The following is a 26,241-nucleotide window of genomic DNA, read 5'->3' on the forward strand; positions in this document are numbered from 1 at the left end:
ATGCAACTTTCACTCATATGGTGGTGAAGCTGGTAGCAAGAATGGCTCAAATTCCTTTCCGGTACAAGCAACACTTTATATAAAGCTGAGGACCAACAAATTGTTCAAAAGTTGACCAAAACATATTGTAAAGCTAAAATGCAGTAACACCGCAATGTGTTTCTTACATTGCAAAACTGCTTCAATGGCTTGGATACACCATAATGAACTAAACCTTAGGCTGAGAATGAGTGGCACAACCTCAGTTATCATTTGCAAGAAGCAGCAATTCATCTTTCCTTTTCCTTCTCACCCTCAAATCCTATACTAAATTCACTCTTTTCTCTTCAGAACTGCAATTCTCTGAAACTGCCTCATTTGCCACACTTTTCTATGAGAAATTAATCTTCAGATGTTTGAGTTAAACACCAACTATGTTAACTTCAGCAGTATGATAAAGCTTGCAAATGTTGGCTTTAGTAATCAAAAAGCAATCCTATACTAGAATGATAATTTCTTTTCATTTCAAGTTCAAAAATCTGTATAGGTCTTTATTATAATTAGCATCTTGATTTTAATTAGCAGAAGATTGCAATGTTGTTTGTAATGATTACGTTGATTACCATGACATCATTGTAGTTTGAGTAGATTTCTCTCTATTCAGTTTACCACTAAATTGCAACATGCTCACTGATGCTTTTCACCTTTTCTGAGTAATTTAAGGTACCAGACAATTACTTGGAGCAACTCTTTGCTTCTGTTCTCTCTCTCTCTCTCTTATTTATGCATTGGATTAACTCTTTGGTAGACTCGATGGAAGCAGATGCCAATGAACCAAACAGCATCTCTAGAAGCCATTTTTTGTTATTATTTTAAAGGCACCATACCATCCTCATGAACGGTATTTTAAGCAGTAAGAATAACCAAAGATATTTCCAGTTTAATGATTATACTTTGATTAGTAAAAAACTGCTTTAATTTTGTTTAGATAATAGTTGCTGGTTTTATATTGTTGACTCTTGTTTAACTTTGGCTGTAAATGGAAGTGACATAGATGATCTCAGGGTTTATTAGGACTAAAAGATAAGTGCTTTTAAGTGGGTGGGAAAAATTATACTTTAAACATATTATCCATTGTGATTGCAAGGCTGAAAGTGTTTATTCTTGTTGTTAGCTGTTTTATTATTAATCTAAAATTATTTCCTTTCATCCTATTACAGGTGTGGATATTGCCCAGACATCAGTTGGCCACAACAGTGAGAATGAAATATTGGTAAATGGCTACAAGGAACCAGGCTCCTATGTACGGCACGTCCGTTATGATACAGGAATTTTAGAACTTGAAGCATTAATTGAACGAGCGACATCCTGTAAACAGTTAATTAGGTACAAATGCAACAATTCTCTTCTACTGGCTAATCCAGGTAGGTGCTTTATTAATTTAGTTAATAATTATTTATTTCCAATGCCCTTTCTTATGTAAGAGATGCATGTAGTTTGTTATGGGGGTTTTTCTCTCCAATAACCAAATATTACATTTCAGTTGTGTTTTATTTGCTAACTTGCCTGAATAAATTATTAAACACTGGAAGTATGTTTCATTTCCCTGATTCTACATGAATATCCTGTTGCTACGATGATGAAGGGTATTTAAAAAAAGAAAACAAAAACCTTACCTCTTCTTTAGGTTTTTACCTCAGACAATCAAGCTTTACCTGCCAGTTGATTCTGCAATTAACTGGTTAATGTATTCACAACCCACCACTACATTGAAGTTTAATCAACACCAGTGAAACATCTTTGTTACTATTTCATTGGTACAAAAGTATTAAATAAAACTACCTTTTTTTTTGTTCTTTTTCATTGTCCCCTATCCTTCTTAGCTCTGCTGAGGATTGAGAGGAATTTCAATGATATTGATACAATTTATTTGGTGTTTGCAATGTTTTCTTCCTTTGTAGCCTTAACCCTTTAGCATTTAAACTGGCCATATCCGGCCCAAATTTTCTACTGCTTTTATGTTCAAACCATCTAGATCTGGCCTCTCACACCAGCCCTACTATATCATTCTAAAAATGAATAGTTACTTCATCAAATTCTCAGAACTACAAGATAATGCAGGATTAATTGAAAACAATGTGAATGAAAAAGCATTATATTTGACAGAGTAATCTGAACACTAAAGGGTTAAAGTAACCCTAGCTTTTCTTAAGCAGTCTAACTGTAAGTAAAGGAAAATAATAAAGAAGTTTAACTGAATTGTCAGGAATTAAGCATGAGTTAATCCAGAGTGGAAGTCATTGGGTGATGTTTTTGATGCTAATAAAGAATTAAAAGTTTGAAGATTTTTATATCATTTCAGTATCACAGCAGTAAGATTCTGTTCCACAAGAAAATAATGTACATTATAAAAGAAATTTATTTAGCACTGATCAAATATTGATCTAGTATTTACATTAAGAAAGCTGCTCAATTTTTCTCTCATTGGCAACTTTCACATCCTCGCACAGCAATGTGTTATATCTTCGGTCTCTTCTCTTGGTGGTACAATAGATTTACCTATTTTAAACCTACTGAGCTTTTCCTATCTACTACCACCCAAACTAACTTGGTTCCCTGTTAAATAATACCTAGAATTTTTTACTTAGAAGACTATTTTCCTAGGAATTCCCACTAAATATCAACTTCAGCAATTTTTACACACCCTTTTACACTTTTACATACTGGCATGGATTGGACAGTTTGACTGAGGGCTGGCAAGCCAGAAGGCTGCACCAGGCTCCAATCTGATCTGGCAAAGTTTCTACAGCTGGATGCCCTTCCTAATGCCAACCACTCCAAGTGTGTAGTGGATGCTTTTTATGTACCACTGGCATCGACCACACTTGAATAGTGCTTTTTATGTGCCACCAGCCTGGGAGCCAGTCAGGCGGCACTGGCAACAACCATACTTGAATAGTGCTTTTTACGCACCAGTCAGGCAGTACTGTCATCGGCGAACAATAGTAATAGCTGTAGCAATATTAGTTGTGGCATTTTTGGTATTATTAGCAACATTGACTAAATTATTAGTAATACTTCAAACGTAGTAATTAAAGGAGCTGTTTATTGCCAGTATAAGAATATATATTTCAACAACCATAATGATAATGCTAATTATTGCAATTAGTGTAAACAAGATACTTGTTAATAAAAAAGAAAAATTTTAAGTTACAGTTTAATTTGAAATTTTGGGCACTTTGACCCAAATTATCAACTTAAGAAGATACTTGCGCAACACTTTCAGTGAGTGTCTCCTACAATAGCCCCCAGATTAACCAAAGCTGTCTAAGTGGATTTGATAGACAGAAACTAAAAGAAGGCGGTGAGCTGGCAGAAACATTAGCACGCCGGGCGAAATGCTTAGCAATATTTCGTCTGCCATTACGTTCTGAGTTCAAATTCCGCACTGTTACGCACTGGGGTCATGTAATCGACTTAATCCCTTTATCTGTCCTTGTTTGTCCCCTCTATGTTTAGCCCCTTGTGGGCAAAAAAGAAATATATATATATATATATATATATATATATACATACACTAGATGTACCCATGACTCGATGGGTCAGAACCATTCCAAGCTGAAAATGTCAATGCACAGTGGCAAAGGAAAAAATATTTCAAACTTCATGCAATAAAATTCTTAAATAATACAATACTCCTACCTTTAGTTTGACAACATAAACATGACCAAGTGTTTCTTTGAAAACATTCAGATGGCCTTCAACTTTTTTCCCCGCCCTTTTTTTTTGGGCCATTCTTTGTTACAACTATTCTAAGTGAAATACATGGGTACTTCAGCATAAAGTAATGTTTTTGCAAAGTCATCATTGATGCACAATGAAAAGAATGCTGTCAATGTTGTTCTCATATGTCATTAATTGACAGTCAGGTCCTCATTCTTTCTGAGCAATATTCTTTGTTCATCTTGTAGATGAACTTGTAACCTCACTATTGCAGGTGCTCTTTCATGAAAGTTGTATAAATGATTAAGAGAAGAAAAAAGGCCAGGTGGTAGTAGCTGCGATGGCTCTTTGAAGTGTTAACATACATTTTCAACTTGAATTTTCTTTTCTTAAATGGGGAAATGACAGTTTTATTTGTAATCTTTATCATCTTAATCAAAGTGCAGGAAAATAAACTTTGAGTTTTAATATTATATATATATATATATATATATATATATATATATATATATATATTATTGAACCCATACTAGCATGGAACATGGACATTAAGTGATGATATGAATATGCAAAATAGACTGCTAATCATATTTTTGAAATTCCAAGTAGCCATCACTCTCTCTCTCTAGACACATGTATGTATGTAGATTGATAGATAGATAGATAGACAGGCAGGCAGACAGATGTGTGTATATTTTAAAAATCAACTGCAGTGTATTTGTGATACTATAAATAAAATTACAACTAAAATAATTTTAGAATTGAAAATTTTTATTCCAAAACTAAGTTTTTTTAAAAATTGTATTATTACAAGTATAGAAAGCAAAATAAATAGATTTCAAGATGCATAAACTCTGGCAAAATATAGAAGACAAAGCTTCAGTATTGATTAACCCTTGGCATAAATTTTCATGGAATATTTTGCCATTTTATATACCCTACATTTTTTTTTCTTTTTATAAATTTTGGTCTCAATGAATTTGCCTTAATTTTAGTTCTTGTGAAAAATAATGTCACTGAGAGTAAAATGAGCTGAAATTAGTGAAGAATAAGGTAACAAAGAAAAATACATACCTAGAGGGATCCAATTTGATCTCATTTGATTTTTTCTCTCCCTCCCTCTCTCTCTCTCTTCTTTAGTTCAAAGCAATGCTGCGTGTCTTGTAGGTAATTAAATGCCGAAATAGGCAACCATGAATAGTACAGTGTTTCATGCTACTCAGATTTGTAATAGAATTTGATGTACTGCAAATCTATCAAGCCGACATTATATAGATATACTATATTCATACATTATTGTTGTTGTTGTTATTGATCTTGCCGTTTTCTGTTTTATTCATTAAATAATTCTACCTTCGGCAGTTTAAGTGGAGTTTTTCTTATTCTAGTTCTGATTTCACCTACTTTTATGAGCATGCATGCATTTTACAAAAATGCAACCAATTGTAAAAGCATTGTAAAACTTTTCTATTTCAGGCTCCTTTGTTTCATTCCCAGTTAACCACTGATCCTTGTATAGAAATTTATCTCTATCAACACATAGCCATTTTAATTCTCCAAAAAAAAAATATGAGACAGATTTTGTTTTATCTGATGATTGTTTTTTTTCTTTTTTTTTGGTATTTTCCTTTCTACAGATAAATTTAAACAAAAATAAAATATGACTTTTAGATTCTTATTTATGAATTAATACTAAATTTATTTTATTTCTGCATTCCTAAAGTATATTTTTTCCTCATAATTTTGAAATCTAATGTAGATTTTCCCTAAAATTTATAAAACTCAGAAAATGCTGAAAATATTTTTAAAAAATGATTTCTATTTACATTATTTTTGCTCTCTTTCTAAGATTTTCTATGTGAGCATGCTTTCCTATGTTAACTTAGATCTATGTACACATTTCCTAGGGTTAGCATAAAAAGGAGTGGGGTTTAACTCTATTATGACTAATATAATTATTCCACTGGCTTAAAAAAAGCATTACATGATTTTTGAATTTATTGGGTATTTCTTTTTAGGAGAACTGATGGCATTAAAAAACATAAGAATATGATGAAAATAAATTTTAATAGATATTATTATTAATGCTTTTTTCCTAATAACACAGAATTAATTTCTTGTTCCATTATAATACTGAATGTGTATATTTGTTTATTACATTCATTTTTTCATGCTAACATGGATAATATATATATATATATATATATATATATATATATATATATATAGCATGGAAAGTGGACGCTAAATGATGATGATGATGATATATATGTATATATATATATATATATATATATATGTATATGAGAAAGAGAGAATTATTGTGGATGTATGTGGGTTTGAATGGGTGTATATTTATATATGTATGTTTTGTGTATGTGTGTTTGTCAGAGAATTGATTTATGTGACATGCAATTTGGTTTCTGTTAGGGCATAATGTCACCGTTGCCCTCTTCGTAATGTGACTACTGAGATGAATTTTATGCTTAAGAATAATTCAATAAACATAACTTTCATTGGCCTACAGAAAGGCTTCAACAAGATACTATGATTTGTTGTCTGGTAGTCATCATCATCATCATCGTTTAGCGTCCGTTTTCCATGCTAGCATGGGTTGGACGGTTCTACTGGGGTCTGTGAAGCCAGAAGGCTTCTTCAGGCCCAGTCAAATCTGGCAGTGTTTCTACGGCTGGATGCCCTTCCTAACGCCAACCACTCCGAGAGTGTAGTGGGTGCTTTTTACGTGCCACCCGCACAGGTGCCAGACAGAGCTGGCAAACGGCCACGAACGGATGGTGCTTTTTATGTGCCACCGGCACGAGGGCCAGTCGAGGCTGGCAACGGACACGAACGGATGGTGCTTTTACGTGCCATCGGCACGAGGCCAGTCGAGGCGGTGCTGGCAACGGTCGCGAAACGGAAGGTTCTCTTACATGCCACCAGCGGAAGGTTCTCTTACATCGATTTCGATTCTGATCCTCACTTGCCTCAACAGGTCTTCACAAGTAGAGTTTCGACATGCCACCGGCACTGGTAACACATCTGCAATTTCCATTGATCGATTTCGATTCTGATCCTCACTTGTCTCAACAGGTCTTCACAAGTAGAGTTTTGTGTCCCAAGAAGAGAAAGTATGCATACGTAGGCTGGCTCCATCCCATGTAGAAGGCCACAGGTTATGGACTCACTTGTCCTGCCGGGTCTTCTTTCGCACAGCACACTTCCAGAGGTCTCGGTCTCTAGTCATTTCGTCAGTGAGACCTAAAGTTCGAAGGTCGTGCTTCACCACCTCGTCCCAGGTTTTCCTGGGTCTGCCTCTTCCGCAGGTTCCCTCAACAGCTAGGGTGTGGCACTTTTTCACACAACTATCTTCATCCATTCTCGCCACATGACCATACCAGCGCAAACGTCTCTCTTGCACACCACAACTGATGCTTCTTAGGTCCAGCTTTTCTCTCAAGGTACTTACACTCTGCCGAGTATGAGTACTGACATTACACATCCATCGGAGCATACTGGCTTCATTTCTTGCGAGCTTACGCATATCCTCAGCAGTCACGGCCCATGTTTCACTGCCATGTAGCATGGCTGTTCGTACACACGCATCATACAGTCTGCCTTTCACTCTGTGCGAGAGGCCTTTTGTCACCAGCAGAGGTAAGAGCTCTCTGAACTTTGCCCAAGCTATTCTTACTCTAGCAGTTACACTTTCAGCACACCCGCCCCGCTGCTGACTTGGTCACCTAGGTAACGGAAACTATCAACTATTTCTAGTTTTTCTCCCTGGAAAGTGACGGAAGTTGGTCTCAGAGCATTTTCAGTGTTTATTGTTCCTGAGCATCTGCCACATACAAAAACCATCTTCCTAGTTAGCCTTCCTTTGACATTGCTGCACCTCTTATGTGTCCATAGCTTACACTTGGTGCATCTTATAGAGTTTCTACCTACACCTTTTCTACAGATCGAGCAGGGCCATCTACCTGAAGGCGTTTGTGATTTGTCTACCTTCCTACTGATTACGACTTTAGTTTTAGCTAGATTGACTCTGAGGCCCTTCGATTCTAATCCTTGTTTCCACACCTGAAACTTCTCCAGTTCTGATAGCGACTCAGCAATTAGAGCAAGGTCATCAGCATAGAGGAGCTCCCAAGGGCATCCTGTCTTGAATTCCTCCGTTATTGCCTGGAGGACTATGATAAATAGGAGGGGGCTGAGGACTGAGCCTTGGTGGACCCCTACCTCTACCCGGAATTCTTCACTGTACTCATTTCCAACCCTCACCCTACTAGCAGCGTCTCTATACATGGCCTGCACAGCTCTCACTAACCATTCATCTATCCCTAGTTTCCTCATTGACCACCAGATAAGGGATGGGGGACTCTGTCGAAGGCTTTCTCCATGTCAACAAAAGCCAGGTACAGGGGCTTATCTTTGGCTAGGTATTTCTCCTGCAGCTGCCTTACCATGAATATAGCATCAGTAGTACTTTTCCCTGGGACAAACCCAAACTGCATCTCATCTAAACTAACTCTCTCTCTAATTAGTTGGGCTATGACCCTCTCCGTAACCTTCATCACCTGATCCAACAGCTTGATACCTCTGTAGTTATTTGTATCTAGAGCGTCGCCTTTACCTTTGTAGCAGTTGACTATTATGCTGCTACACCAGTCATTGGGTATGACTCCTTTGTGTATCACCTGATTAACTATACGGGTGACTAGGCTATAGCCGACACTACCAGACATTTTGAGCAATTTAAAGAAACTAGGTATAGATGACTGATTTGTGAGAATCATTGAGGCCATGTATAGAGATGCAACCAGGAGGATGAGGTTTAGTATTGAGTTCAACAAGAAATTTTATGTTCAGACAGGTGTCCATCAAGGCTGTTTTCATACTCTTCAAGGTCATATGAAGAGGAGTTTAAAGCAGGCTATCCCTGGGAACTCCTGTATACTGATGACATATTGAAGAATCAGAGAAATTCTGAGAATGGAAATAAAGGCTAGAATCAGTGTATAAAATTAAACCTGATATTCTGTTCAGCAGATCAAAAAATTCCAGAATTATCTAGGAAGTGATCATAGTTTATATGCAGAAAAATAGTGGGCAGGAACCCCAGTGAAAACTGTGACTGCACAGTAGCATTACAAGCAGAACATTGATAGAGAAGAACACTTTATATTGCAGATTCACAGAAGCAGTTAACTGCAAGAGTATCTTTCAAGTATTCGGAAAGCTCACTTGAAGTAGGTGGTAGTTTCTCTTACCAAGGTGGCCTTAGCAGTGAAGCTGAGTGTTATGAAAGCCTACCAGCTACAGTAAAAACAGGGTGGGAGTGAAAACTCGAATGCTATATTTACTGTATATATGTCTATACATATATATACCTGTGTACATGTGTGTGTGTAGATGCATATATGCATGTGTGTACATATCTAGTATATATAAATCACAGTATGTGTGTGTATAATGACTAATGCATACATTTCCACAATTCTCAATTGATTTTCACCAAACTTTACACAAACATTACTTATGTCCCAAGGATGGTCATGCACTAAACATTTTGACTAGTGCTCCTGCATAAATGGACCTAAATGGGCATAGTTTTTTCTTTGTAGGATCTTCCATACTTTCTCAATCTTTTTAATTAAAGTGAAAGGATTTTGTCTATTCATTTCCACTGTCCACTTGCCAGGGTGATTAAATTGACTAGGAACACTGTATGTGATGAATATCCAATACCAAACAATCTTAATCTCCATATTTAAACTGCATTAAACTTTGGCAAGCTTACCTTTACCTATTCTGAGTTACTTGAAAGGTGATGTTCCGTTCTCTTTCTTCTACTTGTTCATACCTTTGTTTACCTACCAATGCATTGTTTCACTTTGAGGATGCTTATTTACCCATCCATTATGAGATTTCGACTGTTGTCTATTGTTTCAAATACTTTCTAGCATTGTTGTTCTAGACTTTTTTAAACAATCACATATGATTCATCCCAAAGAATCAACCTTTAAATAAGAGTTTTGCTTCCACTGGCAAAAGCTATACATATCTTTCAAAAAGCTCCATACCAATTTAACTTTATGCAACATTCGCTGTTAGTTTATATGCAGGCTATGTGGGAAGATAGAATAAAGGGGCTTTTGTTAGCTTATCTCTCTAAAAAAAATAGCTCCCTTTGCTGTTGAAAAAAATAAACTTGTAGAGGGGTAGTTACAATGTCTTCCTTCAATTTCATTACACCATTTATGTGGTTGTTTCTCACAGGATATTTCACTTTCATACTATATTTTGTAGTCATTATCCATAATCTATTCCCCAAACACTTCAGTAGCTCTACTTTGCATCACTTGCAAACTTGTTCTATGATCATTAAAGTGCAATGACCTCCACAATAACCAGCTTTCAATTTGATTTTCCATTCCGAGGCTAATCGGAAATATAGATTGCCATGCTACTCATAAACCTTCTTGGTAGTTCAATTATTTGGTGAAAAAATACCACCAAAGTAACTTATGCCTTCCAAAGGACAGGTGCATTTTCTAGTATATATATACTAGTATATATACACACACACATACAGGTAAAGTTGCATGGTTCAGTGGTTAGAGCACTGGGCTCACAATCATGAGTTTGATTCCCAGACCAGGATGTGTATTGTGTTCTTGAGCAAGACACTTTATTTCACATTGCTCCAGTTCACACATCTGTAGAAATGAGTTGCGATGTCAGTGGTGCCAAGCTGTTTTAGCCTTTGCCTTTCCCTTGGATAACATTAGTGGCATGGAGAGGGGAGGCTGGTATGCAACGGTGAGTGCTGGTCTTCCATAAATAACCTTGTCTGGATTTGTGCCTCGGTGAGGAAATTTCTAGGTGCAATCCTATGATCATTTATGGCCAAAGGGGGTCATCTATATATAGACATGCTCCACACATGTACATGAGCATATTTGCATATATATATATATATATATATATATATATATATTTTCATGTGCACATATGTATATATTGTTCAGATATGTCACTGGCAACTCTGTGTCATTTCCCTTGGCTCATTTTTATTTAAATTATGCAAATTACCTCAGTCATAAGTATTTTACTTTTTTTTTTATAGATGTCTATATCTCTTGACTACTGGAAATAAAGAGGATAGCTGTGCTGGTGTTGCCTATTGAGGCAGAAACACTTGTCAACAATTCTCTTATCTTCAGATAATAAGTCTCTCCTTTTCTTTAATGGCACTTCAGCTTTCGAGGATTTTTGATTCTTGAGGTTATCTTTCTTTCTCATATTGAGGTGGAGATAATATTGATTCCAAATTTTGGCTCAAGGCCAGCAGTTTTGAGGAAGAGGATAAGATGATTACATCAACCCCAGTGTTCCACTGATACTTATTCTGTCGACATCAAAAGGATGAAAGACAAAGTTAACCTTGGCAGAATTTGAACTCAGATCATAAAGATGGACAAAATACTGCCGAGCATTTTGCCCAGTATGCTAGCAATTCTGCCAGCTCACCGCCTTTAGGTGGAGATAATATTAACTCAAGAATATGTAGTGCATCTGTATCTATCTATGCTATTCATGTGTTTGTATATTCACACACAAACACACACATGTGCAATATGTGCATGTATATGTGTGTATGCGTTTCTTAATACTGAGAAATTTGTGGTTTTGGAGTGTTAACTCCTATTTCAAGCAAGTGGTATTCTGGTACCCTAACTTATATACATATGTATGTATATATTTAAGTAGGTGAATGAATTATCCCGTGTTTATTGTCAGCATGGAAAATTCGTTTAATGCACCCTTTATTCCTTTGGAATGAAAGCATGCTGTCTTCGAAACATATGTCGAGAGTAAAGGAATTTTGTTAACATCTTCGTTCGACTCCATTCTTTCATTTATTCATATGTATGTATGTATATATATATATATATATATATATATATATATATATGTACTGATATGTTTCATATGTGCAAGTCTACATAGTCTTTTGTGTGTGCATGCATGTGTGTGGACTAGTGTTTTCTTGTGTGTATACATACAAGTAATCTACTACCATCACCTTACTTATCCAATTTTTTTTCCTTTTTCACCTCCCCTATTTTTTCCCCATATGAGCTTTTCTTACTTATATTTATCTATCCTAAGCAATAAACATCCCAGCTTTTGGTGCACTGGCTGCCCGTTATTGATGCCACATATACATTGGAATTATAACCTACTGCAGCCATTACAATAGCTTGAGTATGCTGATAACAAAATGAAACCATACCACTATCTATTTCACTAAAGTAATCAGTGATTAGGGGATACCATCAGTTCTTTACTGTGTCCAGTATCCACTCACACATTTTTTATTCTTTCTGCTAGCCCAGCTTTCTTTTCCATTCACCATTATGGCAGACTATTTTCAACTAAACAGTTGTATGTGAACCTGGTGGAAAAGTACACCTGATGGCTACAAGATACTCATGATAGGTAGGATGAACCCAATGTGCTTTTGAATCAGCTGTAGCACTTGACTTCCATGCCTTTTATTTGTAGGTTTGATTATCACATTATAAGCAATGTTTGTTGCTTTCAAAATAAAGTTGTATAGTATCTATCATCTGATAGGAATTTTGTATCTAATATAGATGTGGGACAGACTGTATTTGGTGCATAGATTAATAATCATCAGTTATTGAGCAGTCTGTATTTTCTATACAAGCCATGTTTATGCCGGAGACTAACCAACTGCCTTTTTACCACAATCACTCACCTGATCCTATTACATTATCATTATGTATATATATATGTATAGATGTGTACATGTATGTTTGTATACATGTGTGTTTATATATGTCTGTGTGGGTGTGTTATATGCGAAGATGAGTTTGTCAGGCACCTGCATTATATTAGCTGAATTATTACAAACTGTTGATCTTGCTGTGCTAAATAGCAAGGTAGATGAAGTATATTCTTGTAAATTACAGCTAAAATGACAACATTGAATGTTAGATAATTGCACATTTTGAAGTGTTTGATTTTTCTGTATTAAATGGAGGAAAACTGAAATACATCAATATTATTTTGATAGTTTATGAATAATTGGTAAATTTACCAGAATCACCATAAAAGAATTTGCTAAATCCTTTATAGAATTGCTCTTCAATATATGAAAAATACATAATGATATTTCTGATGCACACACACATATGCATGATCCCTCTTTCTCACTTTCACTCTCTCACTCTCTCTTTCTCTCTCTGTTTATAAGCAATGAATGTTTGTGCTAATTTTAACCCAATTATCTTTAAGATTTCTATTTGATCTTCATAATTAGAGACTTTAGTATTCTTGGGTTTCAATTATATATATAGAATGTTTGACACTTTTTAGTCCCAATTTGTTTGGTATTTTTTCCTTTCTTCCATCTCTTTCCCGCCTTCCCCACTCTCTCTCTCTCTCTCTCTCTCTCTCTCTCTCTCTGCTCTACAAAAGATGTCTAGTTTGTTATAGATGATACCTATTCTTAGTTATAGACTCATTCTAGTGAGTGTTTCAGTCGCAGTTTAATATATATATATGTTGTATAATTTTATTTTCAGTCAAAAACATTTATTCAGTTTTGTTTGCATTTTGTCTTTCAGAGGATGGTGTACATGAGACGTATGGATGGTGGGTTGGCAGGACTTACCAGCCAATGTATTATTGGGGTAAAGCTGCACCAGGTTCCAGAAAGTGTAACTGTGGGCTTGTTGTCAATGGCTGTGCTGGTAAAAGTACTACTTGCAACTGTGACTCCAATTTACCAGATCAAACAGATTCTGGATACCTTGAACACAAAGACTACCTGCCTGTTCTGGAAATGCATTTTGGTGACACTGGTACTGTGACTGACAATAAATTTGGCAAACATAAACTTGGAAAACTCATGTGCAAGGGTGACAGTAAGTGTCATTTATTATGTACTTCACTATAAGTTTCACCATTTTAGCTTAAACTTTAAAAACAAATTTTTTGATATTATGTATACTATTTTTATTAGGTTCATGGCTTAGTGGTTAGGCTATTCAGCTAATGATCATACGGTCATGAGTTCAATTCCTAGCGATGTGTTGTGTCCTTGAACAAGACTCTTTATTTCACATTGTTCCAGTCCACTCAGCTGGCAAAAATGAGTACTACCTTGTCACACTCTGTATCATGCTGAATCTCTCTGAGAACTATGTTAAGAGTACATGTGTCTGTGGAGTGCTCAGCCATTTGCATGTTAATTTCATGAGCATGTTCTGTTGATCAGATCAACTGGAACTCTCATCATCGTAACCAACAGAGTATCAATTATATTGGTTAGATTAGTGTCCTCATTTTGATTGTTACTTTCACTATGTTCCAACCTTCTTCAGAGTTCTTATATTGAACTTGGTTGTGTTGTATTGGAATTTTAAACCTAGCACTAGATTTCATCTACAGAGGTACACTTTGCTTATTCTGCTCTCTGTGTTTCATGAATTTTTTTTTCCTTCAGTTGATTTATGTGACTGTCCTTAATGTCTTGCCTAAGATTGAACTCAGAAACTCAGTGTCTTTATCTAGTAGTAGATTAAGGCATTGGTTAATGCAGTACAGTCACCTAGAGGTTCTGAGTTCAATCCCAGGCAAGGCACTCATATAATTCACATAATTCAATTGAAGCAAAAATATGTCATGGAATGCAGAGAGTGGAATGAGAACAAATAAAGGGTTAGGTTCAAAATTCCAATACAACAACCAAATTCAACACAAAAAACATAGCGAAAGTAACAATCAGAATGAGAATACCAGTCTGACTAATATAGACAGTACAAATAATATATTGTTTATCATTATTCTGAGACAGTGGTTCTTTGAGATCATTGCTAAAATAAGGTTTGACATTGTTCACTAATAAAAGATAAATAAGGAAAACAAAACTTTTCATCTAGATTCATGCAGTAGTTACATTTTATTGATTTTTATACTGAACTAAATGCATTTCATCAAAATTTCTAGTTTCTAACAGGATTAGTAGATTTATATAAAGAAAGCATGTCAGAAATTTAGGAGTTAAGATGTTAGAGACAAGTACCAGATCATGTTTGGAATGTTACTTGAAATAAATCAACATTCTAACCTTTTCACACCATGAAATTGGTGAAAGGCATTGGCAGTTAAGTTCCTTGGGGTTTAAGACATATTTACATTATATTGGCTCCTATTTTACACACCAAGTTCAATGCCTCCTTGCTGAATTACCATTCATCTAGTATCATCAGGATGTACAATCTTTCATACATTTATCTAAAACTGTTACATAAATTGTTGATAGCTTTCTTTTTATGTGAAAATGTTTTCTTTGATATAGATTTCCATTTGGTTGTTTTTCATGATGATGAGATGTTAAAGTTTTATTGCTTTTAATCTACAGACTTATTTGATAATGTGATAACTTTCCGCAAGGTTGATGCTATCATTAAACTAAACACCTTTGATGCAAAGAGCTCAGGAGATATTTGGTTCCAGTTCAAAACTACTGCCCGAGATGGTGTCATGATTCACTGTGTTGGTTCACTAGACTATATCAAGGTTGAGATTTTTAGTAAGTAATATATTTATTATTGTTCTATGACAGACAGAATTCCTTGTGATATTTAGCTACACCTCTTTAGTAAATGACTATTAATCCCACTAGCATTGACTTCATTTTTCATCCTTCAGACATCAATAAAATAAAGTATCAGTTACATGTTGAGTGTACATAACTATATGACCCCTACAAATTTGTGGCTTTGTGCCTTTGTTAGTAAACATTATTTTGAAAGCCTCATGTGAGTTCCTGCTTCGTCACCAGGTGCAAGGCATGTGCAGCCTTATGGTTTTCAGATCGTAGACCCATCTTTGTACATTGTATCTGTTTTTGCTTTTCTATAGAGTTTGATTTATTCTTTTTGGTGCTATTTTACTGTTTCCTCTGTTGTGTAAAGTACATGCAATTTTTGTAGTGTCTTGTCAGGTGGTGAATATGTGTTATGGGTTACAATATCAGACAGTTATTCTATATCATATCTGGTGTGTGGTTTGTCTGGCATTAATGCATTACAGCTGGATGGAATGTGAGTTGTGTAGACTTATAGTGCCAGGTATTTTGTAATTACATGAGCATGAAAGTTAATATTCTTAAGATTATAAACCTGGAAAAGTACAGGACAAGTTATTACACCTGGAAAAGTATAGGATAAGTTATAGACTCCTGTAATGCAGTGTGTCTCTTTGTAGATTCCATACTTTGCTGAGTTAAACATTGATTGGGGATTGCAGTGGCTAGAATAAGGGAGAAAACAGAAATCCTCTATATGGGAGGGGGGAGATCTAAATTATATTTATCTATGTTCAAAAATGTTATCGAGTTTTTGCTAGAAATCCTCACTTATTTTTATTGGGATTTTCCTATCCACAAATCTGCTGTTGTTTAGCCCTAGGTCAACCCTCATTAAACAGACCTGTGATAAAAGGTGTTCCAATTATGACCATCTTATCTTTACTTTTTTTTTTTCAGACAGAGTATCGAGAACTATCCAGTATAACCTTCCTTCTATACAATATGTTGTGATGATTTAAGGGAGAGTTGGCTCCTATTTCAACTAAATCAAGTGACCACATATAAGTTCTCTCATTAGTTTAATAAAGACACCCTTGTTGACTCTATTAAGTTTCCTTTCACATTAGCTGAATGGAGACGCCTTTGTTGGCTTAATGATGGCTGCACCATTGGCCAAATGGAAACTCAATCATGGAGACTTCTTTTGTTGACTCATTGGAGGCCTCTTTGTTGGCTTTGTGGAAAATTCTCTCAATAACACAATGGAGGCTTCCCTTGATAGCATATTGAAGGCTTCTTTTGTTGGCTCAGAGGGAGCTTCCCACATTGGCTCAATGGAGGCTTTTCTTGTTGGGTTGATGGGGGACTTCCTTATTGGCTCATTTCAGTAAACAGGAAGTCTTTGTGATGCGGAATGTGTGGAGCCAGTCACATTCCAGAGCAATATAATTTGCTTCTAATTGCAGACAGCAGCTAGACTGAAAGAACAACGTATACATTTGTTAGCAAATTAGAAAAGATATTTATAGATTCTTGTATTTCATTTTGTCAGATTATTTTATTTCTTGTTTATAGGATTTTCTTAAGGATGCATTATTTTGTTCATTTGTTTTATGTCATTTAATTTTATATATATACAAAAATTAACAGTTGCTTCGTTGGATAATTCATCTCAAAGAATTGTTTAGTTTTTTCTTTTTTTTTTCTTTTGAAGGAGCAGATAACAGGTGTTTGTACTTTGTTGTTTAATGTCTGTCTATTCTATATTGAGTTGGGGGCGGGGGGACATAGCTTAGTAGTTAGGGTATTTGGCTCACAATAATGTCAGGAGATTGATTCCTTGAAGTGTGTTGTGTCCTTAAGCAAGACACTTTATTTCATGTTCCAGTCCACTCAGCTGGCAGAAATGAGCTATACCTGTGTTCCAAAGGGCCAGCCTTTGCATACTCTATGTCTCACTAAATATCTCTGAGAACTGCATTAAGGGTACACATGTCTGTGGAGTGCTCAGCCACTTGCACATTAATTTCACAAGCAGGCTGTTCTGTTGATTGGAACAGCTGGAACACTCGTTGTAACCAACAGAATGCCATTTATTATTTCATGTTTAGCTACATTCCTGGTTCAGATAGAATCTAATTAAGAGTTTTTACCCCAGTTTTTGTTGTTGACTCTTAGTTCATCCCTGATTGAGCAATCTAAAGCTCAGAAGTATTCCAGATATTATCTACCACATTTCTAATTTACTTTTATTCAGATATTGTATATCTTAGAGTACATTATCTAATGTGTCTTATTTTAAAACAGTAGGATGTAATTTAAGGGGGATATGGATGTTATTTTTAGCAGGTTGTGCAATATCACTGAGATTTCTTGCTTTCTCGAGTTTGTGATGCAGTAAGAAGGCGGCTACTTGTAGCTTTTTGTGTACTTACATTTGGTCTTGCAAAAATAAGCTTTACACTATTCGTGTTAAAAACTTTTCATAATTTAGTATTTATGATTAATTGTAGTTACTTTTTTATATTCCATAACACCTATAACTGTTCTTCCCATTGCCTCTTCTTCTGTCCATGGAGATATTTTTTATGGGTAGATATTGTCTTGAATATTCTATGATTAATCTATATAATATAATGTATTATTTAGTTTCATAAGTAAATTCTAAAAGAATTTTGAAATCTTTTTTATTTTTTATTAGCTATTTTAATACATTATAGTCTTTGATATCTTAAAGTTTCAAATTTATATGTCTTATTAACTTGATGTCATGACACAAGTATTGTTGTATATATCTTGTTTTCTTAACAGAAAATAAATGGATTTTTAAGAAAAATTCCCCAAAAACCTATTTTTGTATACTCTTTATCATTTTCTGAAATAATCTAAAATATGTCAGATAAATCAACTACAATGCTTTTATTTGTTATAAAAAAAAAAAATAGAAAATCCCAAATTTATGGTTATATTTTTATAGGATTACTTCAAGTTTGTGTTCTTAAATATAAAGTCCATTAAAGCTCTAGCAATATACTTGCTATCTTTTAAAAGCAGACAGATATATTATCTAGTTCTAGTGTTATGAAATATTTCTTCAGAAAATTCTAGTAAAAAACGAATGTTAAAATAGTGTCTGTCAGATCTATTGATTTTGATACTGTGACAGTGTAGCCTGAGTTTATAAGACAATTAATTAAGAATAAATAGCTGTCATATAGATCTAGTTTTACATCTTCTCAGGTGTACTCTAAAGTTCATTTGTGTCCCTCATATTCTTTCTGCTGTACATTGCACTTTCTGTTCTCTAATGTTAGACAACACTCAGTTAAATCTAAGTCATTAGAAATGCTAACCTCGTAATCACTGATGATCTCTCCTGAGAATTTCACATTCCCAACATACCAAAACCTATGACCTAAAGAGCTAGTAAATACTTCAGCCCCAAATAGTAGCTGACTCTTAACAAAGCTGAGCTGTAACCCACAATGAAATACTGCTCATAAATGTGTTTATACTGCTGCTACACATATGAACATCATAGGCCACACTTGAAGTGATTGGTAATGACACCCTCACCAGCATGTTCCAACCACTAGGCCATAAATCCATTTTCTTTTCACTCTGTTTTTTCTTCCATTACTACTACTACTACTACTACTACTACTACAAAGTTCTCTACTTCTCAGAAATATCTAGATTTACACCATCCCCATCCAAGCCCATCTACCATACTTGTCTCTCCATCTTTTCTCACCCATAACTATCTACATTCACCCCCACTTTAACCACCACACATAACCCTTCATCTCCAGAACATTGAACCCTTTGAAATTCCATCCCCACCAGTGTCATCTCAGTTATTATCAATTTGCTGATCTGCAGGCTGAGCATCAACTACATTAGGGATAAAGTCCTCTTCCTCTTGAATAAATCTAAAAGGAAAAAAAGATTCTGATAAAGATTGCAATTATTTCAACTTTGTGATTAATCTAATTATGCTTTAGATATATTTGTTAACAATTTTACATATATTTGTTAACAATTTTACATTTTATTTTATTTGTTGATCCAGAAAGTTTTGCTTGTTTTTGGTTTTGTTTATTTAGATGGGTAGTGTTAAGAATTTTTTTCAGGCCTTTCCATATTCTAATTATTTGTCTCATAAGAAGCAGAGCCTAGAATCTTTTCAGGCCTTAATATATTATAGCATAGTTATTGTTGGCTGAAGTTAATACGCTAATGCACAGTTGAACTTTGCAAAATTCAGTGTTAGATATTCAAAAGACTTGTTATTCTGTGGGCGAAAAAAGAGAAATGTTTAGCTCATTGATGGAAATAGAGATGTATGCCAGGGAATAGTGTTCCCTTCCTTTTTCAGCTTACAGTGGAGGGTTCTTTATAATATCTAACCCTATTCCTTTCCAGTCTTATCCTCACAGGCTTTTGTATACTGCTTGTTCCTAAAACCTATTTCCATCATTGATTTAACTGATTAGTTTATCATGAATATCACCATTAGATCACCAATCTATGTGATGAATTAAATTTTAGTTAAGTATGCTTTTCTAAAATTTAAGAATTATAAGTAAGAATTACACACACACTGAGTCTTTGATAGGTGAGACAGAATCATCTCACTGAAGAGAGGTTATGACTCAAGAAAAGATAGATCTAGCAGTTTCAGAGTAGCTTAAGTTATATATATTAGGTTAGGTGTGGTCTATAAAATATTAATATAGCAACTGAACTAGATGAACAGTTAGTCACTACATTAAAATTACTTGCCTTTTGCAGTAAGCAAAATCAATGTGTTGTTGATTTGTTAAGACAGATGTGACAATATGACAGAGTTAAATAGACTTTGTGTTTTGTTTATCAACTCCATTTAATTATGAAGTTGTGAAGTAGATGCTTAAGCTAAACAAAGCTAATCCTTTACTTAAAACATCTCATGGGTAATACTAAAGAAGGCATTATAAAATTTGGAATTTAAATGAAGGAAAAGAACTTATTGATTCTACACAAATTAACTGTAGGTGCCAGGTTCTGTGATTTCTTAATGACATCGTCTTAAAGACTTTTGTTATTTTTGCTGTCATTTTATCTATAGTTGCTTTTCAGACATACTATTTAACTCTGTTATTCAAAATGTATAAATTACATTTGTAATATTTTATTTTTAAAACCTTCTATTTTCATCAATTAGATGGTAACACAGTGAAATTCCAGTTCAATGCAGGTGATGGTGAAAGGGTATTAGAGGCTAAGACATCAGCTGGATTGAATGATGACCGTTGGCATACTGTACATGTTGAGCGAAATCGTAAACAGGCTTGGCTTAAACTTGACACTCAAGGTGAAAAGGTTTGGAATGAACCACCTGAACAAGGACCAAGAACATTAGATCTTACATCCGCATTAATTGTTGGTAAGTATACATATATATATATATATATATATATTGTTTTTTTGGCCGGGGGAAGAGACATAAATCCAGAGAAGAAGCATACTCTAAGAAGTAGAGCAGTCTATGTTTATTACTGGTGAAGGCCAGTAATATCGCTAACAGGTCTTAGGGTTGGAAGATATGCCATAAAGGTACCCTTTATGGCAAGAAACCTAGGGTAACCCTATAAACCACCCTTCACCAGTAATAAATACATAGATACACACACACACACACACACACACACACACATATATATATCTGGTCCTCATGGAGGCAAAGTGGTCAAGCTCTTTTTGAGTGTTAATCCTCACAGAGTCAATGACCAAGACCTTTGGCATTATGTCATGCTTGAGAAGAAGACCCCTTCCAGCATGCCAGCCCAGTCAAGCCATCCAACCCATGCCAGCATGGACAATGGACATTAAATGATGATGATGATATATATAGAGAGAGTGAGATAGAGATACACATAACTATATACATATATATATTATGATTTTTCTTAAGCATACTGGTACTAATAAGCTGTTGTTAGAACTCAATGTCCTAATGCTTTAGAATAAAGTGTCAGGAGAGTACAGGGCATAATATCAATTAATGAATTAGAAAAGAATAGGAGTTACACAATCATTTTTATTAACTTACAGCTATTTCTGCGATAAGAAACAGTACACTCAGAGCTGAGTGCTTGTATAACATCCTATAATTTATTTTGAACCTTTAAAATGAAGCGTATGTTTATTTCAGAAAGCTGTTAAATATACGAGTATGTTGTATAATTAACTGGTTGAGTATCCCATCATCGCAAGGCAATTTTCACAATAGAATATCTTTATTTCAATTTTATTTGTTCTATGTAAGATCATGTCTTCTCCAATGGATACTCCTCTTGATCAGGACAGGTTTCTGCATTATTATATTGTATTGATAAGCTAAGTTTTTGTTTTTCCATTTGGTGCATAGATGTAATGATTTTTCTTAGCTCACTGCTTTCGACTCTATCACCCTAATGATATTTGTTACACACACGCACACTCTCTCACATTCAGCATGAACAATATACATATACAGAGAGTTAGAGCAAGTATGATGACTATATATAGAGAGGAGGAAGTTTACAATGAGAAAAGTATAAATGAAAGAGATAGTCAAATAAAGAGATCTTTTCTGTTGCTGTCACAAATTTTGGAATTTTAAAATTAAGTGAAAATTTTCAAATCTGATTTTGTGATTAATTTATTCTAGAAAAACTTTAGAAAAATTTCATGGCTCGCAGGATGGCCTGCTGTGCTTACCTTGGATCGTAGGGCAACCTGCTGTACTTGAGGAGACCTATTGAGTCAAGTGCATCAACATCAAAATAAAAATCAAATGGAAATTGTAGTTGTGATATCCGTGCCAGTAGCACGTAAAAAGCACCATCCGAATGTGGCTGATGCCAGCATCGCCTTGACTGGCATCCGTGCCAGTGGCACGTAAAAAGTACCAACTGATCGTGGCTGTTGCCAGCCTCCTTTGACCCCTGTGCCAGTGGCTTGTAAAAAGCACCCACTACACTCACGGAGTGGTTGGCGTTAGGAAGGGCATCCAGCTGTAGAAACACTGCCAGATCAGACTGTAACCTTGTACAGCCTCCTGGCTTCCCAGACCCCAGTTGAACCATCCAACCCATGCTAGCATGGAAAACGGACATTAAACGATGATGATGTTATGGAGTTTTAAAGTTTGATCATTTTTACCCAGTCAGAAAACAGGATTTGGAAGGTAGCATTTCCTGCATGATAATTGTCTATCATAAAATGAAAGTAAACATTAAAAGATGAAGTTTTAAACAAAATGAAAGCACTTACATTTCATATGAAGAGAGGAGCATGAGAGACAGCTTGTGTGAAAGATATACATATACAGTCAGAGAGTGATAAAGAGTGAGGTAAATATATATAGAGAGAGGGAAAGGCATAAAAGAGAGAGTCTAATACAGACAGATAGAGAGTGGGAGATTTGTATATCTAAAAGTTGAGTTATTTCTTGTTACAAATTATGTTTTTTGATTAATTATAATTGATTATCTTCCCATTGAGAGGCAGATTTCAGAAATCAAATCCATTTTTCTCGAGGACATGCCGATTCTGAGCCTTTGGGGCTATACATGCATACATTCTCATTTATATAGTAGATATAGACTAAGTATTTTGTCCAAGTCTTGATCATTCATGATGTTAAATTAAATTACCAGAATTTTCTAACCACCCATCCATAAAATAATATAAAGTTCTTTTATTTTACTGACACTCTATTGATAAAAAACTCACCTCTGTCAATTAGCCTTGGTCAAAAGAGAAATAGTGCTGGCAAAATCGGCATTCTCAAAATTGTATAACTTCTTGAGAAAACATATGAATGTTAATGTATGGAAGTGTGACATGGTCTATAACATCAGGAATGAGAAAGTGCTTGGAGAACTGTAAAATGTGGTTTTTAAGGAGAATATTGAAGATAGCATGGACAAAGTATCTAATGAAGAAGTGATGACCCAGGCTACAGTAAATAGGAAACTGCTTTGAGATAAGGGCCAAACAACTAAGATTTCTTGGTCATGTGATGAGGAAAGCAGGACTGGAGAATTTAGCATTGACTAGAAAGATCGAAGGGTTAAAAAGCAGAGGAAGGAGAAAGATGATATGAATGTCAAGTTTGACAAACAAGCTGGAAGAAAGAGGCATTAAACATCAGGAAGTGGAACTGTTACAGAAAACAAAGAGCAGAGAATTGTGGCAGGACATGATTGCCTATGTCCTACATTCTGGACATGGTGCCTAAAAAGAAAAAGAAAAATATCTTACTTAACATGGATATACTGTAAGAAAGCCATAAAACCACAGTATTTCATCTCAGTAATTTAGATATTTATTAAATTCTTTGTTTTGAATCAAATTGTTCTTGTAAAATATTTTGCTTTCAACAGAACTTCACTGCTTGAGTGAATATCAATGTGTTCTTGAAAGCAACCAGTGCACTCCATTATATGGTTGATGTTAGGAAGGGCATCCAGCCTTAGAAATCATGCCAAAACAGACATGGAGCTTGGGCAGCTCTTCAACAGGTCAGCTCCTGTCAAACCATCCAGTCCATGCCTGCATGAAAAATGAATGTTAAATGATGATGATAATGATGATCAAACCAATTGGCAAAATGGATATGAAGCCAATCTATGTTCTACATGAATCCACATTATATTTATGGTAATACTCAAGAAAATTAAGCTACCAATAACTAATAATTGGGATTCTGAATGTGCATCTGTATTTTACAAATCATCATTTGGCTGTTTACACTAAGAGATGCTATCTGTTAATGGTGGCTTAATGTAATATTTAGTAATTAAATGTATTATTTTGTATTCTTTAATTTCAAGCAATTGTTAACCACATTTCCTAAAGCAATCATGCTTTATTTTTCACTTTAAAACCAAATGCTCAAGCTACTTCAAATACATTTTTGCCATTTTTTTTAACTAGGAGCTGCTGTTGGTTACCATAGTGGTTTTGTTGGTTGTATCCGTGGATTAATGGTAAATGGTGCTATCATGGATCTTCGAGGAATGGTAGCACGTGGAGTAGTAACCTATGGTGTCTCAGAAGGTTTGTATTTTGATTGGCTGATGATTTACTTTGAACAAGCATGTAATAAGATTTTTTCTTTCTTTTTCTTTTTTCATTATTACAAGTCGTAATTCCAATAAAGTCAATATGTTTTATTTTTAATGCTGCATTAATTTGATAGGTTTTCTTTTTATAGTTTTTATTTTTGGTTTAGATCAGAGCTGCTTTGTAGTTTCTTTCATCAAACAGAATGTTTTTTTAGGTTACTCCCTGTGGTTACTTGAAATGATTTCAACTTTTGAAAAATAGTTTTATACAGCATTTGATGCAGTTTAGATGTACAATTAAACAATATTTAAATAGGATTTTTGTCACAGTCTCTCTTGTTTTCTCAGTTAAGAAGCACTACTTGTAAATGCAAACTCATTTGTAATGAGCCTTTGGTCCATATCTAAATGGCATTTAAAATCAAATGTTCTTCCTATATTTAGCAAGTCATTTTCTGAATTGATTGCTTGTCTTCAACTCTATAGTTTTTTACTGTAGTTGATTCAATTTCAGTTGAATCTTATGAACCATTCATAAAACTGTTTGTTTTAACAACTCATATTCATGATACTGAAATTAGTTGCTTTTACTATTTTCTAAAGATTCATGTCTGCGCGCATGCGCGTGTGTTTGTGTGTGTGTGAGTGTAATCAAGTATGTGAATGATGGTGGGTGGATGGATGCACATGATCAGCTATGTATACTGAGGATGGGCATTATATATATGTGTATGTGTGCATGTGAGTGAGCATGTGTGTATATTTGTGTTTGTAACATGAAGGCAGATCATAGATTCTTAATCTATAATTAATTAGACAATATTGTTATTTTTTAAAAACTCTGATCAATATATTTCTTCGATACTTACTTATCAATATCTATAAGTCACTGATTATATCAGCTAGAGAATATCAATAGAAGTATGACTTCATATAGTTTATAGATCAATGTTCTTGTTAGAGTTGTCTTAAGTATTTTCAACTTCCACTCGTAACTCACTCAATGTTATTCTCCCACACATTTTCTAATTCATTTATTATGTAGAAATGTCATGAATTGCATGTTAATTGAGAATTTTACCTCAAGTAATATTGTGTGCAGAATTTTGGTTTAAAAAAAAACATTTTGTTAAGTTCATGATTTTAAAAATGAGGCAGCTAGTCAGAAAACCATGCGACTGTATTTTCTTGCATAATTTTTATATTCATTTATAGATTGTAATGGAAAAACGCATATACATGTGTGTGTGTTGTGAAAGAAGAATAGTTGATACTAGAGCTTTGTACATATGACTATTTTAAGTACAAGTACTCTGAGTCTCTTAAGGAAAGCAAAGGAACTTGCTTGTTATTCTTGAAATATCTCTTCATATTCAGTGATGCCCTTATTTCAATAATGGTAGAATCACTTGACAAAAGAGGAGAAAATATATTTTATGAAGCATCATTCTTTTGTTTCTTAAATGTAGGAGTCCACTTTTACTGATAGTCTAATAGAAATTAAGGATCAAAGGATGCTTATTTCAATCTTTAATATTATTACATGGCCGACTTTGACAACTGAAGGTTGTGTTGCTGTGTAAAGCAGATCTAATTTAATTTTGCTTATAGTTCCCCTCACCGTTAATCATCTTTGTGTAGAGAAAATGAAGGAAAGATAATCTTTAATTCCCTGTAGAATTTAATCAATTAGAAAACAACAAAATGGTGTGATGATGATAAAGAGGTCAGGAAAATATTTTTAAAAAATACAATAAATCTTATATACAGAAGAAAGTCTGCTGTGCATATTGAGAGTGGGGAATGGATTTT

General features: G+C 34.6%; 1 protein-coding gene across 1 annotated transcript in view; it reads left to right on the plus strand.

Annotated features, from left to right (window-relative positions):
* Nucleotides 1–26,241, plus strand: part of LOC115209257 (neurexin-4) — a 586,511-nt gene that overhangs the window by 409,164 nt on the left and 151,106 nt on the right. The window contains exons 15-19 of the mRNA XM_029777551.2: nt 1,200–1,403; nt 13,362–13,661; nt 15,161–15,331; nt 20,538–20,759; nt 24,299–24,421. Coding sequence (XP_029633411.1) covers nt 1,200–1,403; nt 13,362–13,661; nt 15,161–15,331; nt 20,538–20,759; nt 24,299–24,421 — 1,020 coding nt within the window. The remainder of the gene's footprint in view (nt 1–1,199; nt 1,404–13,361; nt 13,662–15,160; nt 15,332–20,537; nt 20,760–24,298; nt 24,422–26,241) is intronic.

Source organism: Octopus sinensis, linkage group LG3, assembly GCF_006345805.1.
Source record: "Octopus sinensis linkage group LG3, ASM634580v1, whole genome shotgun sequence".
NCBI lineage: Eukaryota > Metazoa > Mollusca > Cephalopoda > Octopoda > Octopodidae > Octopus > Octopus sinensis.